The sequence below is a fragment of the Equus quagga genome, chromosome 19 (genome assembly GCF_021613505.1).
Source record: "Equus quagga isolate Etosha38 chromosome 19, UCLA_HA_Equagga_1.0, whole genome shotgun sequence".
In the NCBI taxonomy this organism is placed as follows: domain Eukaryota; kingdom Metazoa; phylum Chordata; class Mammalia; order Perissodactyla; family Equidae; genus Equus; species Equus quagga.
The window spans coordinates 7827235-7844356 of NC_060285.1; the positions used below are offsets into that span (position 1 = coordinate 7827235).

Sequence of the window (17122 nt, forward strand, 5' to 3'; positions counted from 1 at the left end):
ATGGTTAAAAATGCAGCTTGATGTCAACCAAATTATTGCAGAATTAGCCCTACAATTCTACTTCTCCTTTAGCCCATCTAATCAAGAATTGACTCTGCTTCTAAAATCTAGGCATGGAAGTAAAGCTTCACTTTCGCCTTCCAAAGGGTGGGACAACTACCTGAGACATCTTTAATCACATACCTGAGTCCTCCTTCTTACCCTGACTTCAGTTTTAGGGTGCCACTTTGCTTGGTGAGTCTTCAAGGTTTACTTCTTAGAAGGTGGTAAACGAGCCTGAGAAGATGAGGCAACGGAAGGAGAGGTCTCAGACCCAGCCAGCTGGGCTGCCACAGATTCATGAGCCCTAGCTCTATTTCCAGCAGGTGGAGTTTCACATCTTGCAGGCGGGGCTTCATTTCCAGCCAGTAGGACTCCATGTCCTGCAGGTGGGGCTCCATGTCCTGCAGGCGGGGCTCTGTATCCCACTGGTGGGGCTCCATATCCCGCAGGCAGGACTCCATATCCCGGAGGTGGGGCTCCATATCCCACAGGTGGGGTTCCATATCCCGCAGGTGGGGGTCCATAGACAACAACTGGGTATGCTGAGACAGAAAAAAAAATCAATTACTCATTTTTTAGAGTGGATGAGGAATCAGTGAGAAAAAAGAGGAAGATAAAAAATAACACTGAAGCAAACTGACAATGGAAGAGAATTCAGGCCGAATAATGCTAAAGCCAGATCCTTCAGCCACCAACAGCTGAAGGTTTTATCATTTCCTGTTGTGGAGGGATTCAAATTAATATGAAAACAACACTACAGTTATATCTCTACATTACTTATGGCTGTGCATCGATATATATTCTACTTAATAAAGTTTGTTTTGATTATGAAAAAAGTAATACATGCTCAATGAGGAAGATGTATTTGGAAAAGAGAGAAAAGATGGATTTTAAAAAGTCATCTATAATTCCATCATTAAAGACAAAAACCTAATATTTTAGTGTATTTTTTGTAGAATCTCTGTTAATATTTTTTAAATAAGCATGATTATAACAACTGTACAATTTTTTATCTGGCTCTTTTTATTTGACATTATAAGAAATTTCTTTACATGATTAATGCATTTCATAAATTAAAAGCTAGACAGTACTTTATCATATGGATAGGTGCTACTTAATTCCCCTGTTGTAGGAAAGCATGTTGTTTCCAACTTTCCAATTAATATTACAATAGACATGGGTTTTATTTATTTCCTTGGCTACATTCCCAAAGCGATTTAATTGGATCAAGGTGAATGGACAACTTTCAGGTTATTTTGCTTTAATCCATATTTATGCTTAAGCTCATTAGAAAAAAACTTTAAAAGAACTGTCTTGAGGATGCTCAAAGAACTAAAGGAAGATGTGGAGAAAGTAAAAAAAAAACAATATAAGAATAAAATACAATTATCAATAAAGAGATGGAAAATGCACCAAAAAGAAATTCTGGAGCTGAAAAGTACCATAACTGAAATGAAAAATTCACTAGAGGGATTCAAATTTAGATTTGAGAAGATATAAGAAAGAATCAATGAACTTGAAGACAGGATGATGGAAATTGTTGACACTAAGGAACAGAAAGAAAAAAGATTGAAGAAAAGTGTACAGAGCCTAAGGGACCAGTGGGACACCATCTAGCAGACAAACATATGCAGTGTGGAAGTTCCAGAAGGATGAGAGAGAGAGAAAAGAATAGAGAGAATATTTCAGGAAATAATGGCTGAAATTGTCCCAAATTTGATGAAAGACATGAATATAAACATCCAAGAAGATAAACAAACACCAGGTAAGATGAACTCAAAGAGATCCACACTGAGATACATTACAGTCAGACTTTCAAAAGCCAAAGATAAAGAGAGAATCTTGAAAGCAACAAGAGAGAAGTGAATCATCACATACAAGGGATCCTCAATAAGATAATAAGCAAATTTCTCATCAGAAATTTTGGAGGCCAGAAAAAAAGTGTCAAACAAGAATCCTATATTCCTGGCCAAATTCCTTCAAGAGTGAGAAATTAAGACATTCCTGCATAAACAAAAGCTGAGGGAGTTCATTACCACTAGACTTGCCCTGCAAGAAAAGCTTACGGAGCCCTGCAGGGTGAAAAGAAAAGACAGTAGACAGTAATTTGAAGCTATATTAGGAAATAAAGATCTCAATAAAGGTAAATCATTGGGCAATTATAAAACCTAGTATTACTGTAACAATGGTTTGTAATTCCATTTTTTCTTTTCCATATAATTCATTTATATCTACATATATTTATGAGTCATAAAGAATTATTAGATTATGTTTTTGGGGGCACACAATGTATAAAGATGTAATTTTGTGACATCAACTGAAAGGGGTCAAGACAGAGCTGTAAAGGTACAGAGTATTTGTATGTTATTGAAACTAAGCTAGTAAAAAATTCAAATTAGTGTTATAACTTTAGGATGTTAAATGTAACCCCCACAGTAATCACAAACTATTCTATAGGTATAGAATATAGACAAAAGTAAATGAAAAAGAAATTTAAACTTTTCACTATAAAAAATCTAATAAACACAAAAGAGGGCAGTAATGCAGGAAATGAGAGACAAAAAAGCTGTAAGGCATATAGAAACCAAATAGCAAATGACAGACTAAGGCCCCATTAGCAATAATTACTTTAAATGTAAATAGATTAAACTCTCCAATCAAAAGACAGAGACTGGGGCTGGCCCAGTGGCATAACAGTTAAGTTCATGCATTCCACTTTGGGGTTCAGCGCAGGGTTTGCCAGTTCGGATCCTGGGCACCAATACATTTCTATTTTTTTTTTCTCTTGCTGAGGAAAATTTGCCCTGAGCTAACATCTGTGCCAGTCTTCCTCTATTTTGTATATAGGTCACCACCACAGCATGGCTGCTGTGTAGTATAGGTCTGCGCCCAAGAACTGAACCCAGGCCACCAAAGTGAAGTGCACCGAACTTAACCACTAGGCCATGGGGCCAGCCCCCATCCCTTTCTATAATTTTGCCATTTCTAGAATGTTGTATAAATGGAATCATGCAGTATGTAAGCTTTGGGGACAGGCTTTTTTCACTCAGCATAATTCTCTTGAGACTGTGTATCAATAATTTGTTCCTTTTTATTGCTGAGTAGTGTTTCATGGTATAGATGTACCACTATATATGTAAGCATTCAGCAGTTTAAGGCTATCTGTGTTTCTGCTATCCAGGTTTTGATTGATATGAGTAAAGCTGCTACAAACATTTGTGTACAGGTTTTTTTGTGAACATGTTGTCATTTCTCACACTCATTAGGATGGCTACTATGACAAAAAAAAAAACAGAAAACAACAAGTCTTGACAAGGATGTAGAGAAACTGGAACACTTGTGCACTGTTCATAGGAATCTAAAATGGTACAGCCACTGTGGAAAACAGTATGGAGTTTCCCCCAAAAAATAAAAAATAGAACTACCATATGATCTAGCAATTCTACTTTGGGGCATATACCCAAAAGAATTGAAAGCAGGGTCTCAAAGAGCTATTTGTACTCCCAGGTTCATAGCAGCATAATTCACAATAGCTAATAGAATGAGTTAGGAAGTGATACCTCCTCTTCAATTTTTTGGAAAAGTTTGAGAAGAAATGGTATTAGTTTTTCTTTAAATGTTTGGTAGAATTTACCAGTGAAACCATTAGGTCCAGGACTTTTCTTGGTTGGGAGATTTTTGATTATTGATTCAATCTCCTTACTGGGTCTATTCAGATTTTCTATTTCTTCATGATTTAGTCTTAGTAGGTTTTGTGTTTCTAGGAATTCGTTCACTGCATCTAGGTTATCCAATCTGTTGATGTATAGTTGTTCATAGTACTCTATTATAATTCTTTCTATTTCTGTAGAATCAATAGTAATGTCTCCACTTTGATTTATGATTTTAATAATTTGAGTTTTCTCTCTTTTTCTCTTGGTCAGTTTAGCTAAAGGTTTGTCAATTTGTGGGTCTTTTTGAAGTACCAACGTTTGGTTTCACTGATTTTCCTCTATTCTCTATTTCATTTATCACTGCTCTAGTCTTTATTATTTCCTTCCTTCTGATAGCTTTGGGTTTAGTCTGTACTTCTTTTGATAGTTCCTTAAGTTAGGTTGTTGATTTGACATCTTTCTTATTTTTTAATGTAGGCATTTATAGCTACTTTATAAATTTCCCCCTTAGCACCACTTTTGCTGTGTCCTGTAGGTTTTGGTATGTTGTGTTTTCATGTTCATTCTCTAAGTATTTTCTAATTTCCCTTGTAATTTCTTCTTGATCCATTGGTTCTTTAAGAGTGTGTTATTTAATTTTCAGCACAGATTAGTGGTTGCCATAGGTTAAAGAGGAGGAGAGTGTGGAAGGGAAGTAGGTGTAGCTATAAAAAGGCAACATGAGGGATCTTGTGGTGATGGAAATGTTCTGCAATTTGATTGTATCAATGCCAATATCCTGGCTGTGATATTGTACTATAGTTCTACAAGATATTACCAATGGGATAAACTGGGAAAAATGTATAAGGGAATCTCTCTGTATTACTTCTTAAGACCGTATGTGAATCTACAGTTATCTCAAAATAAAAAGTTTGATTTAGTAAAGCATAGTTCCAGCAATAGAGAATCCAAAAAGGAAAGTAAGAAAACAATTCCATTGAATAAAATACCTAGGAATAAACGTAACCACGGAGGTGAAAGACTTGTGCACTGAAAACTACAAAACATTACTGAAAGAAATTAAAGAAGACCCAAATAATGGAAAGACTTCCCATGTTCATGGATTGGAAGACTTAATATTAAGTTAAGATAGCAATTCTCCCCAAAGTGATCCACAAATTCAATGCAATCCCTATCAAAATTCCAATGGCCTTTTTTGCAGAAATGGAAAAGCTGATTCTCAAATTCATACGGAACTGCAAGAGACCAGGGATAGCCAAAACAATATTGAAAAAGAAATACAAAATAGGAAGACTCACACTTTACTATTTCAAAACTTGCTACAAAACTATAGTAATCAAAACAGCGTTGTAGTGGCATAAGGGTAGATTTATATACTAATGGAATAGATTTGAGAGTCCAGGAATAAACCTAAACATCTATGACCAATTTATTTGCAACAAGAATGCCAAGACCATTCAGTGGGGAAAGAATAGTCTCTTCAGCAAATGATGCTGAGACAACTGGGTAACCACATGCAAAAGAATGAAGTTGGAATGTAACCTCACTCCATATACAAAAATTAGCTCATAATGAATCAACAACCTAAATATAACGGCCCAAATTATAAAACTCTTAGGTGAAAAAACAATAGGGGCATATTTTCATGACATTGGACTTGGCAATGGATTCTTAAATTTGACACCAAAAGCACAAGTAACAAGAGAAAAAACAGTTAAATTCGATAAAAATTAAAAACTGTGCAGCAGAGGACATTATCAAAAATGTGAAAGACAACATACAGAATGGGAAAACATATTTGTAAATCCCATATCTGATAAGAGTTTAATATCCAGAATATATAAAGAACTCTTACAACTCGACAACAAAAAGATAAACTACCCAAGTAAAAAATGAGCAAAGGACTTCAATAGATACATCACCAACGAAGACATACAAATGGCCAGCAAGCACATGAAAAGATGTTCAACATCACTGGTCATTAAGGAAATGCAAATTAAAACCACAACGAGAGACCACCTCACACACATTAGGATGGCTTTAATATAAACAAAAACAACAACAAAAAAAGGAAAATAAGTGTTGGCAAGGATGTGGAGAAATAGGAACTTGTACACTGCTGGTGGGAATGTTAAATAGTGCAGTTGCTGTGGAAAACAGTTTAGTGGTTCCTCAAAAAGTTAAACATTGAATTACTATGCAATCCAGTAATTCCAATCCTAGGTATGTACTCAAGAGAAGTGAAAACACATGTCCACACAGAAAGCTATATACAAATGTTTACATTTTATAGCAGCTATTATTCATAATAGCCAAAAGGTGGAAACAAGCCCAATGTCCATCAATGGATGAATAGATAAACAAATTTTGGTACATACATACAATAGAATATTATTCAGCCACAAAAAGAATAAAGTACTGACACATGCTACAACTTGGATGAACCTTGAAAATATTACGCTAAGTGAGATAAGCCAAACACAAAAGGTCACATGTTCTATGATTCCTTTCATGTGATATACTCAGAATAGGCAAATCAATAGAGACAAAAAGCAGATGAGAGGATACCAAGAGATGTAGGGAGGAGACAATGGGGAATGATTACTTAGTGGGTAGGGAGTGTTTTTATGGGGTGTTGAAAAAGTTTTAAAATTAGAGAGAGCTGATGGTTGTACAACATTGTGAATATACTAAAAGCACTGAATGGTACTTTTTTTTTTTTGAGGAAGATGAGCCCTGAGCTAACTGCTGCCAATCCTCCTCTTTTCACTGAGGAACACTGGCCCTGACTAACATCCGTGCCCATCTTCCTCTACTTTATACGTGGGACACCTACTACAGCATGCCGTGCCAGGCGGCGCCATGTCCACACCAGGGATCCAAACTGACGAACCCCGGGCCGCCAAAGCGGAACGGGCAAACTTAACTGCTGCGCCACCGGGCTGGCCCCTGAATGGTATAATTTTAAACGGTTAATTGTATGTTATATGAATTTCAACTCAATAAAAAAATGTTTTATAAAACCTTAGCAACACTTACTTTTAGATTTTGAATGTTAGATTTTAAAAATCGTTAAAAACTAAGGTAACTATTAAGGTTACAAATAAATATCCTTTAGGGGCTGGCCCCGTGGCCGAGTGGTTAAGTTCGCACGCTCCGCTGCAGGCGGCCCAGTGTTTCGTTGGTTCGAATCCTGGGCGCGGACATGCACTGCTCATCAAACCACGCTGAGGCAGCATCCCACATGCCACAACTAGAAGGACCCACAATGAAGAATATACAACTATGTACCGGGGGGTTTTGGGGAGAAAAAGGAAAAAAATAAAATCTTGAAAAAAAAAATAAATAAATAAATTATTTTATTATCCTTTAGTTGTATACAAAACTAAAAGTTGATGGACACGCACATCATGCTCTAAGGACAAGTCAAGAAAGGGCCCACATTTTTGGGTCTATTGGCAGTTAAGAGACCCTTTGTGGCCCACCAGTAGGCTGTAGACCACAATTGAGAATCCCTCAGCTATCATGTTCCTCCCAGGAACAGAAGTCAGCAGCTGTGGACAGGCACAACTGTTAAGCGGTACCAGGCACACAGCTCAGAGCTGCAGTCCTCAGCAAGGTTGAAGGGCACGGCACAAGCATGGTGGCTATGCTTGTGTGAAATGGGCAGGGGGAAGTGGGCAGGACCATACGTTTTCTGCTCAGGCTGTAAGCAGGAAACGACTGTTCCCACTAACGGGAGTTGCCCAGGTAGGCTCCATTTTTGTACGTTATAGTTAAAAGGAAGCCTGAAACCAAAGCCCGGTCACTTGTTGACTTGCCACTAGGTTTCAGTCTGGAGATAAAGTCATAGACTCAACCATTTTCCAACCCCCCCAAACCTCTGCTGCTTCTTCTACAGTACAATTGGAGGCAAGCTAGCAGCGACTAGATCTTTGAGCCCATGGCATATTTTTCCACCTCCCAGGAAGAACCTCCCTGCCATACCTTACCTGGGCCAGGCATCTGTTGGGTGCCCATCATGCTTCCCTGACAGGTAACTACACTCAATCCTGGAGCACCGAACCAGCAAGTTACACTTCCAAGTGGAACTCCGCTGGCAGCTGAGAAGACAAGTTTAGCAAAATGGGACTGTAATTCTTTTAAGTCAGATGTAGTAGCTATCAACCAAATAAATGAGAGTATTAACCATCCCCTTAGATGTGAGTCCAACAATGCTCCCAGGATACAAGATAAAAAAAATACATACCACCCTTGTCCTGAACCATATGCTTCTTGAGGGCAGAGATTGTGTCTTATTTGCCTGTGCTTATTCAGGGCCTGGCACTGACAGCAGCTGACACAGATGACCACTCAGCATTGCTTGAAACTTTCTCCTCCCTTGACTTGTGGGACAACAAACTCACTTGATTCTCCTCCTACCTCTCCATCAGTCCCTTCTCAATCTTCATTGCAGGTCACTCCTCCCTGCCCATCCCTTGAATGGAGAGGACCCTTGGAATGCCATCCATAATTCACTGAATGAGCCTATGACTCACATAGCTCCAGAGATGACCTGTGTGCTGAGAATTTCCAAATCAGTTTCTAGATACAGTTCATCTTTGGAGCTCCAAGCTGAATGTCCTCTGGCCTCTAGCATTAGCATGTACTTCACACTTAATATGGTACACAGGTTAAGAGTGGAGGCTTAAAATGACACAATATCCCTTATAGAGTATTCCTGCCAAAATGCAATGACCTGGATATAATCATGAGGAAACAGACAAACTCAAATTAAGGGACATTCTACAAAACAATAAGCCTGTATTCTTTTTAAAATGTCAATATCATGAAAGACAAAGAAAGGCTAAGTCCAGATTAAAGGATACCAAAGAAATAGGACCACGAAATTCCATGTGTGATCCAGGATTAGATCCTGGACTGGAAAAAAAAAGTACTATTAGAATTAGGAACAGTAATGAGTCAATCATTTGAGTTTGAATATAAACTATGCATTAAATAGTATTGTTTCAACATTCCATTTTCTGAATTTGATAAACACACTGAGGTTAGACAAGAGAATGCCCTCGTTCATAAGAGATACACATTCAACTATTTAGGAATAAAGGAAATGCTCTTTGTGACTTAGTCTCAAATAGTTCAGTGAAAATAAAAGCAAAAAATAATAAGATAAAGCAAATGTGGGAAAATGTTAATAAAGGGTGAATCTAGACGAAGGATTCATGGAAGTTCACTGCAATATTCTTGCAACTTTTCTATAAACTTGATTTTTTTTTAAATAAAAAGTTTAAAAAGAGAGAAAGAGTAGGTTTAGGATTCAAATTCCAGCTCCATCACTTGCTAACTAAATAGCCTTGGGAAATTATATAACCATCACTGACTCAGTTTCCCCAGCTATAAATTGAAGATAATGATAGTACCTACATTATAAGGTTTTCGTGAGGATTAAATATATTGACACATGTAAAGGGCTTCGAACATTGCCCAGTATATGGTAAGTATTCAATAAATATTAGCTAGTATTATTATGTCTAAAATTGAACTCATTTCCTCTCCAACTTAGACTGTCTCTTATATTCTTGACCATGGTTTATAGCATCATGATCCAGTCAGTCTTCTAAGCTAGAAACTTCACTCCATCCTTGTGTGTGTCCCCCGCACTTTGTCCACGCCTCTATTACAACACATGCCACAAGATAGGATAATGTATTTGCATATGTCTGTCTCTACTAAAGTGTGTTTGTTTAAACTAGATTGGAGTTGGGGATAGAAGGCAAGGGAGAAAGGAAAAGAGCATGCCAGACAGCAAATAGCATGAAGGCTCAGAGGTGAGAGAACAAGGCACAAAGAAGTCCTGTTGGACTGGAGTACAAAAGGTGAGAGAGTGAAGGGCATGAACTGAGGCTAGACTGAACAAAAATATATCATTAAAAAAATTATTTGTACTCAAAGTTTGAAAGAGTTTTCTGGTACTTCTATTAGATCAGGTCTGCAAGGCTTGACAGTGCCTCTTCCCTCCTCTCAAGGAAGATAGGGACTAAACCTAAGAGAATCAAAGGCAAAGCCAGCAAGGAGAGAAGACAAAGAACCATCCCAAGGGAAGAAGAGCTAAGAAAACTGGGGCTCCCTGACCTGAGAAAGAGACTACTCAACAATATATGAGACCAGCATTTATATGGACAAAAGACGATCAGGTCAAGCAGTCTTTCAGACGTCTGACTGTAAACTCCCACCACACTGCAAACTCAGGGAGAGACTGAATAACCTTTGTGTTCCCAGCAGGTAGTACGGTACTCGGCACACAGTAGGTAGGCTTAGGAAATGCCTGCGGAATACATGTGCAACTACCAACTGCCTGACCACAGAGGCTAGAAAATCTTGACTGGTTAACAGTCCTGTTACAATTTGATAGGCCTCAAAACCCCACAGTGCCTAAGATCTTTATAATTATCGCTCACCAGCAGAGGCAGCTTTCATCATCAACTGGGCAAACTGGACGGCGCCTCCTTTTCTGAAGCTTAACTTAAAAGTAGCCTGTCCTTCCCAGCCACCTGGGGAAAGAAACGGCACACACATACTAAAAGGCAGGCACAGCTGGCAACAGAACTGCCACAAACAGTGAGAGACGCACTACCCAAAGAAGCACAGCAGCTTTTGCTTGACTTCCAACATGAGCCAAGTCTGAATCCCAAACCTTCTGGAAGCTTTTGAGAAAAAAAAAATTCTGAGGGGGAACACTTACCATCTGGAGCTGCCTGAATGGTTCCTTTAATGTAGTTGGCGGCAAAGACTGGCTGTTCAAGTGTCCAGTTACTAATCAGATCAAACGGCATCATAAAAGAAAGCATGGGATCGTTGACTGAGGGTAAAGTCACAAAGATCACCTAAGAGAAGAAAAAATCTTTGGAAAAGGAACACAATTTGTCCATAGATTGAGACATACAAGAGTAATAATAAGGTCAAGGCCGCTTTGGCATCCTGGCCTAATTAAGAAACATCACCCGTTTTCTTCCATAGCTCTTCAACTCGGAAAAATCTCCAGGTACAAAATGTTTTAAAATACTTTGAAAGTCAATGTTTAACCTCTCTCCATTTTAAGGAAAACACATGTAGGGTTAATCAAATCAAAGTAGAAGTAGAAATTACCCGGTATGAAGTGAGAAATAATGTTCCCCTCTTTGTACCACTAAAGAGATTGGATCCCTCTGGTTGCTGTGGGAAGGAGAGGTACACTTCCTGACATTGCTGCAAGACACTGAGGAAAAAACCGACAGACAGCACACAAATTAGATGTTATATAAAATGGTACACATAACGCCCTTAGCATAGTTCCTAGCCTGGAGGAAGCACTCAATAAATGTCAGCTGCTGCTGCTGCTGCTACTATGACTACTATTTTATTGAAACAGAAAGGAATTTAAATTATCATATTCTCTGACCATTCACATTTATTCTTCTCCCTCTTTACTCCACTGGGTTCTTTTCTCTCTTATCAAACCTACTTGTATTCTTAGTGTTTATTCACTAATTCTTATACTTCTTGTGCAGGAAGTATAAAGGACTGTGCTAAGGGAAATGTTTCTTTGGCTCTGGTAAAGAAGGTAAGGTACACAGAGCGCTCTAGAAGCCTCTGACGTGTTCCCTCTGCCTGTCATGTTCTCCCTTCACTCTTAACCCAAAAAATTTGAACTCATCCTATTCTCACTCATAGAATCTTTTGGGGGTTTTTCGTTAGTAATTATTATAATATATATGTGTTTATTTGTTTAATGTCTTCCCTAATGATCATTAGGGACAATGTCTGCTTTCTTTGCCACTGTAGCCCCAGCAAACAGTGGGTGCTACTAAATATTTATTGAAAGAATGAGTGAATGAAAACATGAATACAAATAATAACACAAGCAATATATGACATATATAAATGACACAAAAATGTCATGGCAATTTAGTGGAAGGAGGAATTAGTTTTGGTTGAAGTAATTAGGAATGACTTAATAGAAAGGTGGAAATTTGAGTTGATTCTGAAGAGATGAATAGTGTTTCAGGAGGCAGAGGTGAGGCTAGGGAACAATCCAGATGGGGAACAAACGACATCAATGGAGGCACGCAGTGGAAAGCAAACTGCCTACTTGGAAGAAGCCTACCTGTGTGGATTCATCAAAACAGCATGGAAGTAAGGTTAGTAAGGGAGATAAAACTGGAAAGCCATGCTGGGACCAGAATTTGGAAACGTCATTTGATAGACAAGGAGGAACTGTGAGCTGCAGCTGTCTCAGCAGGGCAGTCACATGATCAAGAAGGTGGTGTATTTCAGAGGAACCAGTTTAAAAGTCCTGACGTGAGGTAATAAGAACTGGAAGTAGGGTGGTGGTGTGTAGATAAAAAGGGCTTTTTAAAATACAGAATGTCAGCAAAAATGGTGAAATAGGGAAGTCCAAAAGTCAGTCCAGAATTCCGGAATCTAACCAGATTTTATAGGAACCAAGGGAATGTTAAATCAAGAAAAAAATAGCTGAATCTCAATAAAAGAGCTTTGTGGGGGCTGGCCCTGTGGTCGAGTGGTTAACTTCACGTGCTCCACTGCAGGCAGCCCAGTGTTTCGTTGGTTCGAGTCCTGGGTGCGGACATGGCACTGCTCATCAAGCCATGCTGAGGCAGCGTCCCACATGCCACAACTAGAAGGACCCACAACGAAGAATATACAACTATGTACCAGGGGGCTTCAGGGAGAAAAAGGAAAAAATAAAATCTTAAAAAAAAAAAAGAGCTTTGTGGTATTTTAACTTACCCTGGTACCATCCTCCACTCCCCAACTTGACAACAATCTTGAAAACAACAACTCACATTTCTAGTATAGGTACCAAGTACCAGAGGGAGCAGAACAGACCTTATTCTCAAAGAATTGTGGTTGTTTGTTTTGACCTGTCTGGTGGCTCCCTGAAAGACTAGCTCAAAGGGTGTGTGCCTAATTCAGAACTCTCCCAGGACTGAGGTGATTACCCATGGCACATCTGTCAAAAATATTTAAAGGCAATTGTATCAGTTGCTATTGTCTGGAGCAAAGGATGACATTTTGTTCAAACAATAAACAAAAAAAAAAATTAGGGAGGAAAGGCTGGGGAATGAGATGCTTTGTGGAATAAAGGCTTTGAAAAGCTCTGACATTCACAGGAATCTAAAAAGCCACATGCATACATGCCCAGGGTTGGTTCATGCTCAGAAGAAACCAGAGAAGGCCTTAAACTTTTACCTTTGGCTGATGATGAGGCTTTGCTCAAGCAGGAAATGAAAGCTATGACAGAGCTGTGAACTCCCTGGCTGAGTGATAAAGATGTGCTCCAACACACACACACACACACACACACACACACACACAGCCCATCTGCAAAGGCTGGGAGATTTTTTGTTGTTGTTCCAGACATGTAAGTAAATTGTCAAGTCACTAGCTGGCCACTAAGTTAACATAAAAGAGACTTCAGTGGCTGCACATGACAAAGAATATAAACTTTACAAAATTTATAGATCAGAAAAGCCACTAAACAATAAACAGTAACTACAACAAGCAGCAACAACATAACCTGAGGAAGACAGTGAATCTGATTTCCAGAGTAGCCACATTATATTCAAAATGTTAAGTTTTCAACAAAAAATCATAAGGCAAAACCCAAACTTTCTCCTGTGAACAAGAGAAAAAGAAATTAACAGAAACTGTCCCTTAGGACAGACATTGGCTTAACTAGACATAGATTTTAAAGGACTTTAAGTATGCTCAAGAGTTAAAGGAAACCATGTCTAAAGAACAAAAGGAAAGAATGAGAACAATGTCTCAGAGGAGAGGATATCAACAGAGAGACACAAATTATAAAAAGAAACCAAATATAAATTCTGGAGTTGAAGACTACAATAACTGAAATGAAAAATTCAATAGTGGGGAACTCAATGGCAGACTTCAGCAGGCAGAAGAAACAACCAGTGAACTTGAAGATAGGTCAACTGAGAATAACAGTTACTACTCAAGTAACAGAAATAGAATGAATGAAGAAAAATAAACAGAGTCTAACAGACCTGTGAGACACAATCCATCATACTAACATATGCATAATGGGAGTGCCAGAAGGAGAGGAGAGGAAAAAAAGAGGGATAAAGACTATCTGAAGAAATAATAGCCAGGGCTGGCCCCATGGCTGACTGGTTAAGCTGGCGCACTCTGCTTCAGCTGCCCTGGGTTTTGCCGGTTCAGATCCTGGGCACGGACGTAGCACTGCTCATCAAGCACACTGAGGCAGTGTCCCACACAGCAGAGCCAGGAGGACCTACAACTAGAATATACAACTATGTACTGGGGGCTTTGGGGAGAAGAAGGAAAAAAAATGGTAACAGATGTTAGCTCAGGTGCCAATCTTTAAATTAAAAAAGAAAGAAAGAATGGCCAAAAACTTGCCAAATTTAGTGAAAGACATGAATCTACACATCCAAGCTCAAAAAACTCCAAGTAGAATAAACTCAAAGAGATCCACATCAAGACACATTATAATCAAACTGTTGAAAGCCAAATACAGAGAATCCTGAAAGCAGCAAGAGAAGTGAATTGTCACGCACAAGCAAGTCTCAGTAAGATGACCAACTGACTTCTCATCAGAAACTATGGAGGTGGGAGGTAGTGGATGACACATCCAAAGTCAACCAAGAGTTCTATATCTGGAAAAACTATCCTTCAAAAATTTAGAAAAAATTAAAACACTACCAAATAAACAAAAACTGAGAGAGTTCATCACTGTAGACCTGAACTATAAGAAATTGCTAAAGAAAATCCTTCGGGTGAAATAAAGACACTAGATAATGAGTCAAATCCACACAAAGAAATAAAATAACATTGGTCAAGATAACTACATAGGTAACTATAAAATTCAGTATTAATGTATTTTTGGTTTAGAACTCCTCATTTCTTCCCATACAATTTAAAAGACAATTGTACAGGGGCAGGCCCCATGGCCTATTGATTAAGTTCAGCACACTCTGCTTCAGTAGCTTGGGTTAAGTTTCCAGGCACAAAGCTACACCACTCATCAGCAGCCATGCTGTGGCAGCAACCAATATACAAAATAGAGGCACAGATGTTAGTTCAGGGCAAATCTTCCTCAAGCAAAAAAGAAAAATAAAAATAGGAAGATTGGCAATAGATGTTAGCTCAGGGAGAATCATCCTCAGCAAAAAAAAAAAAAACTAAAAGACAATTCTCTAAAACAATAATTATAAATTGACAGTGATGGGTACACAATGTATAAAGATGTGATTTATGACAATAACAATATAAGGGGAGCAGAGCTATATAGGAGCAAAGGTTTTGTACACAACTGAAACTAAATTGGTATTAACTTGAACTAGCTTGTTATAAATTAAGATGTTAAATGTAATCTTCAGGACAACCACAAAGAAAGTAACTGAAACATATACAGTAAAAGAAACGAGGAGGGAATCAAGATGGTACACTAGAAAATATCTTTTTTTTAAATTTTTTATTGAGTTGATAAGTTACAATCTTATGAAATTTCAGTTGTGTATTATTGTCTGTCAGTCATGTTGTAGGTGCAAACCTTCACCCTTTGTGCCCACCCCCCACCCCCCCTTTCCCCTGGTAGCCACTAATCTGTTCTCTTTGTCCACAGGTTTAAATTCCTCATAAGAGTGGAGTCATACAGAGATCATCCTTCTCTATCTGGTTTATTTCACTTAACATAATTCCCTCAAGGTCCATCCATGTTATTGCAAATAGGACGATTTTGTTCTTTTTTACAGCTGAGTAGTATTCCATCGTATATATATACTACATCTTCTTTATCCAATCATCTGTTGATGGGCACTTAGATTGCTTCCATGTCTTGGCTATTGTAAATAATGCTGCAATGAACATAGGGGTGCATAGGACTTTTAGAATTGCTGACTTCAAGCTCTCTGGATAGATACCCAGTAGCGGAATAGCTGGATCATATGATAGTTCTATTTTTAATTTTTTGAGGAATCTCCATACTGTTTTCCATAGTGGCTGCACCAGTTTGCATTCCCACCAGCAGTGTATGAGGGTTCCTTTTTCTCCACAGCCTCTCCAACATTTGTTACTTTTTGTTTTAGTTATTTTTGTCATTCTAATGGGTGTAAGGTAATATCTTAGTGTAGTTTTGCATTTCCCTGATGATCAGTGATGATGAACATCTTTCAGTGTGCCTATTGGCCATCTGTATATCTTCTTTGGAGAAATGTCTGTTCATGTCTCCAGCCCATTTTTTGATCAGGTTGTTTAATTTTTTGTTGTTGAGTTGTGTGAGTTCTTTATATAGTATGGAGATTAACCCTTTGTCAGATGTATGACTTGCAAATATTTTTTCCCAGTTAGTGGGGTTTTTTTTTGTTTCAATCCTGTTTTCATTTGCCTTGAAGAAGCTCTTTAATCTGATGAAGTCCCATTTGTTTATTCTTTCTATTGTTTCCCTTCTCTGAGAAGACATGGTGTCCAAAAAGATCCTTTTGATACTGATGTCAAAGAGTGTACTGCCTACATTTTCTTCCAGAAGCCTTATGGTTTCAGGTCTCAGCTTTAGGTCTTTGATCCATTTTGAGTTTATTTTGGTGAATGGTGAAAAAGAATGGTCAATTTTCATTCTTTTACATGTGGCTTTCCAGTTTTCCCAGCACCATTTGTTGAAGAGATTTCCATTTCTCCATTGTATGCCCTCAGCTCCTTTGTCGAAGATTAGCTGTCCATGGATGTGTGTTTTTATTTCTCGGCTTTCAATTCTGTCCCATTGATCTGTGCACCTGTTTTTGTACCAGTACCATGCTGTTTTGATTACCGTAGCTTTGTAGTATGTTTTGAAGTCAGGGATTGTGATGCCTCCAGCTTTGTTCTTTTTTCTCAGGGTTCCTTTAGCAATTCGGGGTCTTTTGTTGCCCCATATGAATTTTAGGATTCTTTGTTCTATTTCTGTAAAGAATGTCATTGGGATTCTGATTGGGATGGCATTGAATCTGTAGATTGCTTTAGGTAGAATGGATGTTTTAACTATGTTTATTTTTCCAATCCGTGTGCATGCATGTCTTTCCATCTCTTTACATCATCATCTATTTCTTTCAGAAAAGCCTTGTAATTTTCATCATATAGGTCTTTCACTTCCTTAGTTAAATTCACCCTGAGGTATTTTATTCTTTTTGTTGCGATTGTGAATGGTATTGTGTTCTTGAGTTCTTTTTCTGTTAGTTTGTTATTAGAGTATAGAAATGCTACTGACTTATGTAAATTGATTTTATACCCTGCAACTTTGCTGTAGTTGTTGATTACTTCTAGAAGTTTTCCAATGGATTCTTTGGGGTTTTCTATATATAAGATCATGTCGTCTGCAAACAGTGAGAGTTTCACTTCTTCTCTCCCCCCCC

At 38.2% G+C, this 17122-nt stretch overlaps 1 protein-coding gene across 1 annotated transcript in view; it reads right to left on the minus strand.

Moving 5' to 3' along the window:
• Window positions 1–249: 249 nt before the first annotated feature.
• WBP2NL (WBP2 N-terminal like) overlaps window positions 250–17122 on the minus strand; it is a 34428-nt gene continuing 17555 nt past the window's right edge. Inside the window, exons 2-6 of the mRNA XM_046646696.1 lie at window positions 10842–10950; window positions 10438–10579; window positions 10154–10246; window positions 7688–7798; window positions 250–584 (exon numbers count right to left, since the gene is read on the minus strand). Of these exons, the coding sequence (XP_046502652.1) occupies window positions 250–584; window positions 7688–7798; window positions 10154–10246; window positions 10438–10579; window positions 10842–10950 (790 nt within the window). The remainder of the gene's footprint in view (window positions 585–7687; window positions 7799–10153; window positions 10247–10437; window positions 10580–10841; window positions 10951–17122) is intronic.